At 46.0% G+C, this 13979-nt stretch overlaps 1 protein-coding gene across 1 annotated transcript; it reads right to left on the minus strand.

Moving 5' to 3' along the window:
* Positions 1-4610, minus strand: LOC125545655 (magnesium transporter MRS2-F). Its single transcript, XM_048709671.1, has 6 exons — positions 4058-4610; positions 2962-3210; positions 2353-2481; positions 1829-1989; positions 1533-1674; positions 1-727 (listed from the first exon to the last, which is right to left on the minus strand). Exons 1-6 carry the CDS (start codon positions 4427-4429, stop codon positions 425-427), a joined length of 1356 nt encoding a protein of 451 aa, XP_048565628.1. The 5' UTR covers positions 4430-4610; the 3' UTR covers positions 1-424.
* Positions 4611-13979: the final 9369 nt, after the last annotated feature.

Below are 13979 nucleotides of genomic sequence, written 5' to 3' on the forward strand. Positions count from 1 at the left end.
TGTCAGCAATATCAACATGGTAATAATTCTCCCCTGGCCAAGACAGGCCAGTAGCAGCATTTCTACAATGATATTATTCACTTGTAGCAGCAGGTTTACATATACAATGGCAAGACAAACTTTTACAAGAGTAATTTGCACCGAGAGGGTTTAAGCAACTGCTCGACTCCCAGGTGCAATAGCAAACTCTGAGTTGGCATGACAGCATTGTGCCGACGCTTTATGCAACGATTTCCTTCTCTTCCAACTACCCATTTTCTTACATCAAGAAAACTTCCTTCCCTCCTTTCCAACGCTTTCAAGGGATAGGTTACAGGTATGCATTTTCAGGTACCAATATAATTCAGGCGCACGCGGCCCTCTTTTAGGGGTTCTCCAGCAAAGCCTTCTGTGGGAGCAGTTGTTGACAGGATTGGGTGCGCCCTCATTGCAATAGCCCGCTTCTCTTCCCCCAGCCCATGGCTATTACATACAGGATCGTGCACCCAGCAATGGTGCCGAAAGTGGTTTCCCAAAACTTAACATGTGCTGCTCGCGTCTGCTCCTCGCCTACGGGATTGTAAAGAGAGATGCCAATGTTCATCCCGAAAAGACCAACGACAGCCACTCCGGCAGTAATGACAACCGTCGCGGTCGAGAGCATGACCCCCATCTGTAGAAGCTGATTCTGCTTGTCGTCCAACATTATGTTGATGTAATCCTCGGTGTCATCAACATACTCCCTCAGCTTCAAGCAAGGATACAACAAATATAAGCTTAGGCCTCCTTTGGTTTGCAGGAATTTCATAGGATAGGATTCTTATAAGATTTTTTCCTTTAGAGCCCTTTGGTTCATAGGAATAGATTCCTATTCCTACATAGGATTGGTTCCTATCCTCCACATTTCATAGGAAAATAAAAAAGAACCTAGACTCAATGGAAAAATTCCTTTGATGTCAACCAAATGACATCTCCTTTCCTATTCCTACTCATAGGATTTGACATACATGCCATCTCATTTCCTACAAAATTCCTATTCCTACGATAATCCTATCCTATGAACCAAAAGAGGCCTAAGAGTTTGGTTTACAATTCTACTACATAAAACTCCCTACGCTAATGTCTCAAGGTTAGAAAGAATATTGCTGACAGAAAATGGCACATAAGATAAATCATTCTAGAGAACCCACAGTAAAATCAATCGAGGGTAGAATGGACTCAAGCAAAACACAAAACACTGTATTCTGATATTAGCTTGTTCAAAGGGGTCATTTCAGTAAACTGGGCAAGATGATTTCTTCTTTTATTGAGTGAAGCATAGCATTTTATAAGTTTCGCCTTAACTTTGTTTTCTTATACACTAACAGAACAGCATTTTACATTCTTAAATACCACGTATAGCATTATAAAATTTACAATCCTGATCTCAAGTTCTTTTACCTGCTAAGAAAATACTTCATGTTAACAATAAATAAGTGGGCAGGATCTCAGCAATATTTGGAATGGTGCAAGTAACATGAGAAGGAGAAAAACAGAGAGAGAAGAACGCTTACATGCGAAAGCTTATTTAGTGTACCGTCAATTTGCACAAAGTAGGCCTCTAAAAGCATCTCCAGTTCTTCAATGTTGGGCTTATAACCAATAGAGCTGCCATTGCTTGCAGTTCCAGCTGGCTCGCTTCGATAATCCTCATCCCTACACACAAATGAAATGATTCCACACATTTAACATATTGATGCATGCATATAGATGCATACGACTAGTAAGGACTATTTTATGGTCTATGGAAATAGCAGATACGAATCCATCTATAAGAAGAAAGTAGAGATGTCTCGCTTTGATGACTTACATATCCTCCTCCAACTGAGATGGGTCATGATCATGATCATGATCATCAACCTCAACTCTAGATGAAGTCTCACTGATATCTTCTCGAGCAAGTTTTTCTGTCAAGTACATTTCGGCCATATCCATTTCATCGTCCAATAGATGCTCAAGCTCATCCCTCACCTATCAGAATGTATATTTTTTTTATCAAGGTGGAATTATTCTGCGGAATCTAGAAGGGAAAGGAGTGCAGAAGATTTAAGAGAATAGACTTTTGCGAGGACATTATAGCAGGGATAATAGATATAGAGGTAGGTGGTGGCCGGATGTGTTGTATACTTGTATGGTGAAGGTTTGGATGGTTTGGCAAAGTTCTTTCACATAGTTACAGAGGTCGCACAAACACTGATCATTCAAAAGTAGCCAGCAGAATGAAACAACAAATTGTGTTTGACAACACCTACCTAAGATATAGCGGCAGTAGAAATTGAAGAGAGGATGGACATTGATATTATATTGAATCCTCAAACAAGTTAAATTGCGTACCTTCTGCACGCGTCCAGAGATTGCCACCAGCCGGCTCTTAATTTGCCTAACTCGCTCAAGATTCAGGGTACTGATCTTTGAAGTTAGCTCATCCAATGCTGGATATGCCTCTTTCTCCAGAGTCACAGTCTGGGAAAAAAAAGATCAGTTACTATCTAAAACTACAAGTGCACCATGTTCTGCCTACTTGTGAGAACTGAGATGTACTGCTATCTCAAAAGTAGTTTGTAAACTTGACCATATATTAAAATAAAACAGAGAACAGTCAAAAGACTACGCCAGACAGACCAGCTTAAGAACAGCTTCTACACTAAGCATGATTCCATCTATCAATAATTAAATAAAAACAGGACTTTCCCAGGTTTTCTGAGAAAGACGGGATTATCAAACTTCTATAAATTGCTCCAACCAGGCTTCAAGTTTATCCAATAAGCAGAGGTGAAGAAATCGGCCAACATCATATGTAATAACAAAGGCCCAATATCAAACAAGTCATAATGTAATATGAACCATAGCTTGTTGAAACAACTATCCTAAGATGGCAAATAGATTAATCCAGTTGTATTAAAATATCTTGAATAATCTTCACAAATAAGATGAAGCACATACCTCCTCTTCCAGAGATCTACAAGCTGACTCGAGACACACTTCAAGCGCACGGAATTCAAAGGGTAAAACCTTGGTGCTTCCATCTTTCATAGCAGTCAATGTGGGCACACTGCTGCTGTGAGTCATTTCACCCACCGCATTAGGAGTCCTCTTAGCCATCTCCAGTTCATGTCCTTTAGATGAACTAGGAGCAGGAAATGGTGAAGCAATTGCAGATGATTCACCATCCATATCAGTAAACTCTGCAGCCTGTTAAAATAAGAAATGTCACATATCCCTCACAGTATCGCCATAGCTACATAGCAGCAGACGCAAGTGGAATAGCCTACAGAGTCAGAATTCAAGAACAGTTTGAGATCAAACTGTGCAAACCATAGTTCCTTTTTTAACTAGCTCAGCAGCTCCCTCTAGAAAGATGAAGGAATGTGGACTACACAGCTTGCTGTTGGTATTCAAGGTTTTCACTTGAAACTGTTTCTGAACAGCCTTAGCTTGTACTTTTCAGAAAAACCTATTTGATCTGATCACCCATGTCTTCTTACATGCATCCAATCAGTAAAGTGCAAAATTTCGCATGGCAGCAGAACATATATTGTACCAATTGTATGAAGGTCTGATGCTGCTTTTGGCAAATGTCCAGTTCAGTTCACCATCAATTTCTCAAAACATGACAACAAACAAATTAACTTGTATTCTTGGCACTGTATGCTGTTTAGACAAGTCTTAAGACATGGGTGGGGTGATTGAACAAATCTACTCGACAACAGGGGCAGCACCAGCACAACTGGCCAATTGCAGTGTTGAGAAACCATGAAAAACATCTGATCCCACACGACACAGCAAAGTTATAGATCTGTCAATAGTTACTACCACTAGCAACATTCAGGTCCTAATCCAGATGTTATGTTTCTACTTTTCAGTGTAATATAAGATTATATATGACTCAAAATCTTATACTAGTACAACTGTTTCCACTTAACTGTAATATCCACCTACAGTTCAGAATATTGTGCAATGGTTACTTTACTAGCCTAAATCACAAGCCTAGAAGCAAGCAAATGGTGAATCGACAGAAAGGTAGTGGTTCAAGCAAGACCTGGTCCGCGGAGTAAGCGAGCACGCGGGCCTGGAGGTCGCGGACGAAGCGCGCGAAGTCGGGGTCCTTGGAGTTGGGGAGCAGCACCTCGGCGGCGGTGATGACGGCCTTGACGCGCTCGAGGTTGACGACGATGGCGCGCTCGCGGCCGAGGATCGTGGACGGGTAGGACAGCAGCGGGTCGAGCACCCTCAGGTCCCGCGCCGGCAGCCCCGTACGCGCCATCACCGCGTGCTTCCCGGCCTCCTCCACCCGCGCCCGCCCCGACGCCGGCACCACCAGCCACTCCCGGCTCGCCGCCGCCGCGGCGGCGGCCGCCCCCGCCTTCCGCCTCACCACGCCGCCGCCCGGCCCCGTCGCTGTGGGCCTCATCCTCTGCTCCCGGAGCTAGGGTTTCGACTGCGATCGTCGGCGGGAGCTGGAGCTGGAGGTATGCGTGGTCGGCTGCGGCGAGATGCGGGTTTCCGACTGAAAATTGTGGGGGGCGGCCGACGCGACCCAGGGGCGGATGTCTCGCGGAGCGCACTCATGGGCTGATTTTTTTCTTCCGTGGCAAAATTGCCTCCTGCTTGGTGAGTTTTTCCTTCTAACAAAAAAGTAGCGAAATGGAAAGTGTTATTTTGGGCAGCGGCAAATCTAGAGGGGTTTTTTTTTTCGACAGGGCGACCTAAAGGTTTGGACGTCAATAATCTCTCAGAAAGAAATTATCGAATTCAAAGTCAACCTAAAGGTTTGGACTTCCTAACGGACGACTCAGTGCACCTCATCTTCTGTGTTTCCCCAAGTCATTCACTGCCAACTACTTATTGATGTTCACGGACTTTCCATGCACAATCAACACGATGGCAATTGCATTTTGAACGGTAGATTCATCATGTTGGCGTGCCACTTGGTGAAGGCAAGAAACTATACAATGGTGGATATCGTGGGCAATGGGGTGGAGGAGGGGCAAGATTGCATTTTCATTCGAGAGGGGTTTGCCGACCGCCACCATGGCGGCAACAAGACTCTTCATATTGTGATAATATTCAAGAGCCGAGAGATCCTTTTTCTACAGGTTTGAGAGTTGGTATCACACATGCATGATGCGAGTGCGCCCTTGGAAGGCGAACATGTCATGGAGTGTAGACCAAAGGACGGTGGCGGAAGTGAAGAGGGTCGTCTAGCCGAGGATCTCCTCAGTCATGTAGCCAAGCAGTGTGATCATGACAGTGTGATGATGTTGCTGGTACCACCGAAGGAAGTCAGGATTGGCTATCTACTGGCAACATCGTCGGTGCCTTCGGTGATGGTGTGTGGACCATCGGCATAGCCAAACAGGCCTTGAGCACAGAGGGCGGGGACGGCTTGAGTCCTCAAGAGAAGGAATTTGCCGCTCGTGAGGCGGATAGTGTTGAGGTTGCCGATGGCACTGGCGGAGATGAGAGCAGAGGGACTAGAACCAACAACAACGGCGCCCATGTTTGCGTTGGTGTTGGCATGAGAGGTTGGAGCCATGGCTACGAGAGAAGAGATAACAGAATCTTAATGCTCTGATTACCAAGTTAAAAAGATTGGTTTCCCGTTGTGATTACCACCGGCCTCTCCTCAATTTACATCCACGTATGAAGTACATGATAGATACAACTGGTTAGAATTACAACCATATGATTAGGTAAGAACACCATATACAACAAACTCAATCTAAAAAGAATGAGACCAGAGGGGCAAGCATCCCACGACATATTTTTATATGAAGGGCGAGAAACACAGTTGGATATTCGCACCCGCGAGTGGTCGAACTTGGCTGGCCTGGAACCAAGATAGGGTCCCTATCACTGAGCTAGCGTTATACAGGAAAAAATACTGATCTGCATGCCCTAATTCTTCATTTCTCCTGTGCAAAGTGGAGTGTCACATGTTCTGGGTGTAGATCAGGCTTACGCACACACAAAGCCTAAGAGCATCTTTGTCGTGGAATTGTCACAACAGATGTCCTAGAAGAAGGACTTAGTCGCAGGGCCATCGCAGCTAGGTTAACTTAAAGGGGTTAAACGGGACAAAGGACACGGAGAGTTTATACTAGTTCGGCCCCTTACGATGAAGGTAAAGGCCTACTCCAGTTTGGGATTGTATTGCTAGGGTTTCGATTACCAGGGAGCGGATACACTTGACCTAGTTCTCGATCTCTTGTTTCTTGCCCTAAGCCGCCGCTGGGTCGTCCCTTTATATACACAGGTTGACGCCCGGCGGTTCACAGAGTCCCGGCCGGCTCATACACAACGTGTCCACTCGGTGACTAACTACACATGCCTTACAACACAAGTCATACATACATGGCGGTTCATCCTCCCGGGCCTTAAGTCTCTTCTGGGCCTTGGACTGTCAATGGGCTCATATGATCCGCCATCTTCATTGGTAAACTGCCAGTGGTATGACCCGGCCCCTCCTGGGCGGTTCATACCCAATAGTCATGTCCCCAACATTAGGCCACAGGTTGATTTGAACTTGTTCATGTCAATCTTCAATATCTGACCTGACAAAATCTTGCATCACCTTTATTTGATAAACCTTGCTATAAACCGCCATGACGTCAGCTCACTGATTCTCTTAAGCCGCCATGATGTCACTTCACATTAACTTCACACGTGGCCCACAACATCTTAATTGATCCTTATCTTAATAAACGTCTCGAGAATCAAGGCGTCCATATAGCCATATAATGATTTCAGCCCCTCGATTCTCGTGCATGCCTTGCAGCCACCCCCTTATAAACAGGGGCAGGGGGTCTTTTTCATTTTCTCCTTCGTCTTCCTCCTTCGCACGGCCGCACCAGCGCTCAAGCTCCGCCGCTGCGACCTCCGACCGCCGCATCACCGCAGGCCGCTGCATCAACCTGATCGGACCAGAGAACTCTGGCAAGCCACCGCAGCCCATCTGCAACTATAAGTGCTTCTCTTCCTCAACTTCAGATCTGCTTTTAGGGTTCGGGCTTGTTCGTTGGTGTTCTTGCTATTTCTTGCATTGTTCCCATCAAATCTGATTATTCTTATTCTAGATAAGCCATAAATCTTGTGTAAAAGTAGTTCCAACACCATTTCCATTATTAGAACAACATCTCTCCATAGAAGATCTCATTAGGGTATCCAAACCTTTTCACTGCCGCCACCTTAGGCTAGAATTTTACTGCTTTTTCTAAACTGCGGTAGATCCAAAATTATAGTGGTAACTTGTGAAAACCTGTTCGATCACCACTTGATAAATTTGAAGTGCCATAACTACTACGGTGGCTTATACTGTAAACCATGATCTATCATAAGACACCAAATTTTGTTAAACCACCACCATACGCTTTATAACTTGCCTGACCCGGCAATATATCTCCGGTTTAACCATGCTTACACATAATTTTAACTCTGCAACATATATCTTGACGGTTAGACTCTGTCCGGCTTACCAGCAAAATCCTTAATCCGGTTGGTACCATTAGTCCCCATTTAAACCGCCAATACTTCAATGTTCATTGCCCGGCTTAATTTGTCAATTGTTCATAGCACCTTGCCTTTGAATCAATGATCCAGTTTAATAGCATGACCTTAAACCGGTAATGTTTCCTTCATTTATCACTTTGTTTTCGAAGATGGTCACGACCGTCACCGCCTGCAACTGGGTTGTTTCCCGGGTCACGAGGAAGATTTGAAAGAATATGTTCAGACCGGCGTGCTAACCAAGAAAGAAGCCATCCACTGGAGGGTTCCGGGTAATGAAACTCGCCCTAAGACAAAAGATGTTGAAATGGTGGTTTTCATGGATCATATGGACCGGAGCTTTAGTCCTCCCGGCTCAAGATTCTTCCGTGACGTGCTGCATTTCTTCAAGCTCCATTCACAAGATATCGGACCAAACTCCGTTCCAAATATCTGCAATTTCCAAGTGTTTAGCGAGGTGTACCTTCAACAAGAGCCCACCATAGAACTATTCAGAGAGTTCTACTATTTGAACCGGCAGAATGAATTCACAGATGGACCTAGCCTTGAACTAGGCGACATATCCATACAACACCGAAAAGAGGCCATCTTCCCCGCTGCTAACCCGCCCAGTCACCCAAAGGACTGGAACTAGACTTGGTTTTATTACCAAGACACCTCACCAGAAGGAGAAAATCCCCTACCGGGTTACCGCGCCAGCCGGCTCAGTAGCAGACATCCTCTTCCGGACCGTATCAGCACAGCGGAACGGAAGAAATAAGTGCCAACTTTTGCACAAATCCGGGCTCTGATGGCCAACGGCTTGACCGGGATCGATCTAGTTCGCTGCTGGGTCGCCTAGAGAATATTACCTCTAAGCATCCTGCTTGGTTTAATGTGTGAGTATACCGGCGAGTTAGCAGATCCTCGATGCCATTGTCAGATTGAGATAACTGAAGAGGACATCAACAACATGACCAAGACTCTATTGAATGAGAGCTTGGAGGATTGCAGTCAATTCGGGCTGAGTCCTTTCTGTATTCTGAATAAGCCACCAGCTATAAGTTTGACTCCAGCTCATACTTAACTCATATTTTCAGTTGTCTTGATCGTACTCATTTGATGTTTACAGGCTGACTCATCCTTCTGGGATAAGAAATTGCCCGAAAAACCAAAGAAGACCCGGACAAAGACTAAGGCCACCAAAAGGCCTGCTAAGAAGAAATCCAACACTGCCGAATTATTCAACTTGGATGAAAAAGATGATGATGACGAGTCGGAGGTAGAACTTGATTCCCTTGGCTCGTTTTTTGTGCATCTTATTGACAATGACTATTATCAGGATGAGGCGGAGGCCAACCATGCAGCTGATGCAAAGGTAATTATTCTTTCCTCCGGCTCAGAACCTCTGCCAACACAGAAAACTCGACAAGCAAGCCGGAAAGTAAGATTTTCTCACCCTTTAGCTCACTTGGATCCCAACTTTCTTTTGAAGAAGCAGCAACATGAAGCTCGCCGCACAACCCGGAACAGTGGCGGCGGAGTGTTATCCTCCGGCTTACCCAACACCTCAGCACCTCGCAAACGGCAACCGGAGGTTTCAAACATTTATGACTTAGATTATCCCAAGGCGGGTCTTTTTCATCAACCTCTTAATCCGTCTAATTCAAATTATCAGGGAACGTCTCTTTCCTCCTCCGGCGACTCAACAGGGACTCACATCCCAACCTTCAAGACTGTACCTGGGTAAGGGTATATTTAATCCATCAAACTTCATACTTGATTGATATGCTGACATCTGTGTATTTCTTATTCTCGATGGCCAGGCTAAACCCAGTAAAAAGGCGAAACTGAACAAGTCGCCTGACGACTCCAATCCGTCTGAGCCGGAAAAACAACACCCCGAATCTTCTAACCCAATTGTTGAAGCCACCATTGATGACCCGTCACCAGAAGACCATGAAATCTCCGTAGACCATATGGATGTTGAGCCGGCCATTTCTAAGCCGCCAAGCCCAGCTAAGCGTACTGAAGAGAAGACTGATGACGTCATCGTCACTGGGTTTGGTTACACAGCACCGGGTAACCCCACTGTCTTATCCAAGCACAATGCCAAGGAAGAAATTTCTGCTGATGATAAAGGCAAGTGGAAGGTAGACTTAGAGAGCTACGCCCAGTTCAGTGCCCAAGACATCCACTCTTGTTACTTGAACCGTCTATACACCAGCCGTGATTTTGAAGTTGGCTTAATCAATTTGATGAAGGAACGCTATGAGGTAATCCAATCACTATTCTCTTCATAATCATATGTCTATCAGCCGCCAAGTGTAACGCCCTCGATGCGGCTATATCTCCCACGTGTCGAAGCACGACTTAGAGGCATAACCGCATTGAAAGCAATGTTACAAGTGAGGTACTCTTCACACAACCAATGTAATACATAAGGGAAAGAGATACATATAGTTGGCTTACAATCGCCACTTCACACAATATACATGAATAAAGCATTACATCACCCAGATACAATCAAGGTCCGACTACGGAACCAAAATAAAAGAAGACTACCCCAGATGCTACACAGATCCCCGATCGACCCAACTGGGCTCCACTACTGATCAACTAGAACGAAACAACACAAAGGGCAAGATCTTCATCGAGCTCCTCCTTGAGCTTGGTTGCGTCACCTGCTCGGTAACATCGGCACCTGCAAACTGGTTTTGGAAGTATCTGTGAGTCACGGGGACTCAACAATCTCACACCTGCGCGATCAAGACTATTTAAGCTTATAGGAAGGGTAAAAGGTATGATGTGGAGCTGCAGCAAGTGACTAGCATATCTGGTGGCTAACATATACGCAAATGAGAGCGAGAAGAGAAGGCAAAGCACGATCGATGAACTATGATCAAGAAGTGATCCTAGAACAACCTACGTCAAGCATAACTCCAACACCGTGTTCACTTCCCGGACTCCACCGGAAAGAGACCATCACGGTTACACACGCGGTTGATGTATTTTAAATTAAGATCAACTTCAGGTTTTCTACAACCTGACATTAACAAATTCCCATCTGCCCATAACCACGGGCACGGCTTTCGAAAGTTCAAATCCCTGCAGGGGAGTCCCAACTTAGCCCATCACAAGCTCTCACGGTCAACGAAGGATATTCCTTCTCCCAAGATAATCCGATCAGACTCGGCATCCCGGTTACAAGACATCCTCGACAATGGTAAAACAAGTCTAGCAACACCACCCGAATGTGCCGACAAATCCCGATAGGAGCTGCACATATCTCGTTCTCAGGGCACACTGAGATGAGACATCCTACGAGTAAAACCAACCCTCAAGTTGCCCCGAGGTGGCCCCGCAGTCTACTCGGTCGGACAAACACTCAGAGGAGCACTGGCCCAGGGGGGTTTAAATAAAGATGACCCTTGAGTCTGCAGAACCCAAGGGAAAAAGAGGCTAGGTGACGAATGGTAAAACCAAAGTTGGGCATTGCTGGAGGAGTTTTATTCAAGGCGAACTGTCAAGGGGTTCCCATTATAACCCAACCGTGTAAGGAACACAAAATCCGGGAACATAACACCGATATGAAGGAAACTAGGGCAGCAAGAGTGGAACAAAACACCGGGCATAAGGCCGAGCCTTCCACCCTTCACCAAGTATATAGATGCGTTAATTAAATAAGAGATATTGTGATATCCCAATAAAATATCCATGTTCCAACAAGGAACAACTCCAATCTTCACCTGCAACTAGCAACGCTATAAGAGGGGCTGAGCAAAGCGGTAACATAGCCAAACAACGGTTTGCTAGGATAAGGTGGGTTAGAGGCTTGGCTTAACAATATGGGAGGCATGATAAGCAAGTGGTAGGTATCGCAGCATAGGCATAGCAAAAGAGCGAGCAACTAGCAAGCAAAGATAGAAGTGATTTCGAGGGTATGATCATCTTGCCTGAGATCCCGCAAGGAAGAAGAACGAGTCCATGAAGAAGACAAACGGACGTAGTTGAACGGGTCCTCACAAACGCGACGTTATCGGAACCAACCCGAAGAAACAACACCGGAAAGAAGCACACAACATAGTAAACAACCAACACATGAACATGGTATGATATGCGGGATGCAGTATGTGATGCATATGCATGATTTGGAAAGGAATGATTGAACCTGGCCTCAACTTGGAAATCTAAGAGTGCCACTGGAAAGGTGAGTTGATTTCGGTTGAAATCGATATAAAGATCACCGGAATCGGATGCACGGTTTGAAAATGGCAAGCAAAAACAAATATGTCACCGGTCTGCGATAAACAGCAAGTGACCATCTAAACGTAACAAGATAAATATGCTACAGCACTCAAACATGGAAACAAAATACATGGCAGGGATCCACTCATGATGCTTGACAAAAGATGAACACTGAGCTACGTCTAATTCACTCAATAGCAGGTTCAAACAAGCATGGCAAAAGTGCAAAAGATAACAGGTTTCAGACTTAGTGAAATTAACACAAGTCTGGAATTTATCATCAGGAAGCACACTTTAGAGTATGAAAACTACATGCTACAGGAACTTAACATGGTAAAGCAAGGCATGGCATAAATCTACTCAAAGCACTTAACAAAAGTCCCTTAGTGAACTTGAGCCAAAAGGGATCAGAAAATACAATTGCAAGCATGTGAACATAGCAAAAACATAAACAGATTCAGACTTAGTGAAAAACTGGAGCAAGGCAAAACAGTTAGCGAGTAGGCATGTTTACGAGCTCGATGCACTCACTACAGAGCATGGCATGACAAACTAAGCATACACCCATCAAGAAGACATGGCACAGAAGCAAGACATGGCAAGAACAACAACATAGCATGCACGGATCAATAGCAACAACCTTGGCAAAATCGCTAAACATGTCAACAATCTGCCAGGATCATATTATAGCAAAAGCAGAGCTCGATTGACTCAAGCTAGGATGCTCCATAAATGCAAACAAAGACATGGATGGATAGAGCACAACATTACTAACAAAACATCCTTACTGATCCTCCTCAAAAGAGGCACGGATCACTAGGAAACAACATGAACATATGGCATAAAAACAATAATAGGACAAGGACTTAGTGAAATTCTAAGTCCCTGAAATCAGCATCATTGAGTAAGCTACTTTGCATGCTTGTGCTAGTCACCACAAATATCACAAAAATACATGGCATACACCCCTGTAAAGATGACATGGCATATAACAAAACACATGTAGAGCTCAGGATCATAGCATGCACACATAAATCATGGCAAAAATGACAAAAGGCCATTTGCTGAAACAGATCTGACATAATCATCACATAGACCTCTTCCAATAGCATTTCGGGCATCAAGATGAGCTCAAATGAAAATGATGCAATGAGATGAAATGATGTACTCATCGAGACGAACATTTTGATATGCTACACACACGAATCGGAGCAACGGGTGCAGAGTTATGGCATGATGAAGATTGCATAAAAATTAGGGTTACGGGGGGAAGTCAACCGAGGTGGATCTCAGATCTGGATCCAGATCCGGGCGGTACTGTAGCAATCGGCGACGAGCACCGAGGGCGGCGGCGCGAGCTCGCCGGAACGGAGAAGAGGCGGCGGTGGCCGGCGAGGAGCGCTCGGCTGCCGGAGCACCGGGCGGAGCAGCAAGGCGGTGGCCGGAGATGGCGGCGTACGGCGGCCGAGGCGGCGAGGCGAGCCGGTGCCGGCGCGGTGGGCGAAGAGCGGCGACGCGGGGCGCGCCTCTGGCGAGGGGGACGCCCAGGCGCGGGGGGTGGCGACCAGATGGGCCGGGCGGGCCGGCCTCGGGCCCGCAGGGCCGCGGTGGCGCGGGGAGAGAGAGGATGGTGAGGTGGCGGCAGCGGCGGGGCTGATGTGGCGCGACATGATTCGTCAGAGTGAGGTGGAGGGCGGACATGTCCGGGCGCGGTGGCGATTTCGTCCGGGCGCGAGGTAGAGGAAGGCTAGGGTTTCGTCCGCGAATTTGACGGGATGCACATATTTATAGGTAGAGGGAGCTAGGAGAGTCCAAATGAGGTGCGGTTTTCGGCCACGCGATCGTGATCGAACGACCGAGAGGATGGAGGAGGTTTAGGTGGGTTTTGGGCAACTTTGGAGGGGTGTTGGGCTGCAACACACACGAGGCCTTTTCGGTTCCTCGGTTAACTGTTGGGGTATCAAACGAAGTCCAAATGGCATGAAACTTGACAGGCGGTCTACCGGTAGTAAACCAAGGCCGCATGACAAAACTCGGTCCAATCCGAAAACTTTTAACACCCGCACACGAAAAGAGGTAGAAAGGGACACCGGATGACATAGGAGCGCCGGATTGCAAAACGGACAATGGGGAAAATGCTCGGATGCATGAGACGAACATGTATGCAAATGAAATGCACATGATGACATGATATGGAATGCATGACACACAAGCAATGATAAGGCAAC

The sequence above is a fragment of the Triticum urartu genome, chromosome 3, assembly GCF_003073215.2.
Source record: "Triticum urartu cultivar G1812 chromosome 3, Tu2.1, whole genome shotgun sequence".
Lineage (NCBI taxonomy): Eukaryota > Viridiplantae > Streptophyta > Magnoliopsida > Poales > Poaceae > Triticum > Triticum urartu.

Coding starts and splice junctions, on each gene's coding strand:
- LOC125545655 (XM_048709671.1), bottom strand. CDS start 4,429: ATGAGGCCCACAGCGACGGGGCCGGGCGGCGGCGTGGTGAGGCGGAAG. Junction 2,482..2,961: donor GTAGATCTCTGGAAGAGGAG/GTATGTGCTTCA, acceptor TTTTTTTCCCAG/ACTGTGACTCTGGAGAAAGA. Junction 1,675..1,828: donor TCTCAGTTGGAGGAGGATAT/GTAAGTCATCAA, acceptor ATTTGTGTGTAG/GGATGAGGATTATCGAAGCG.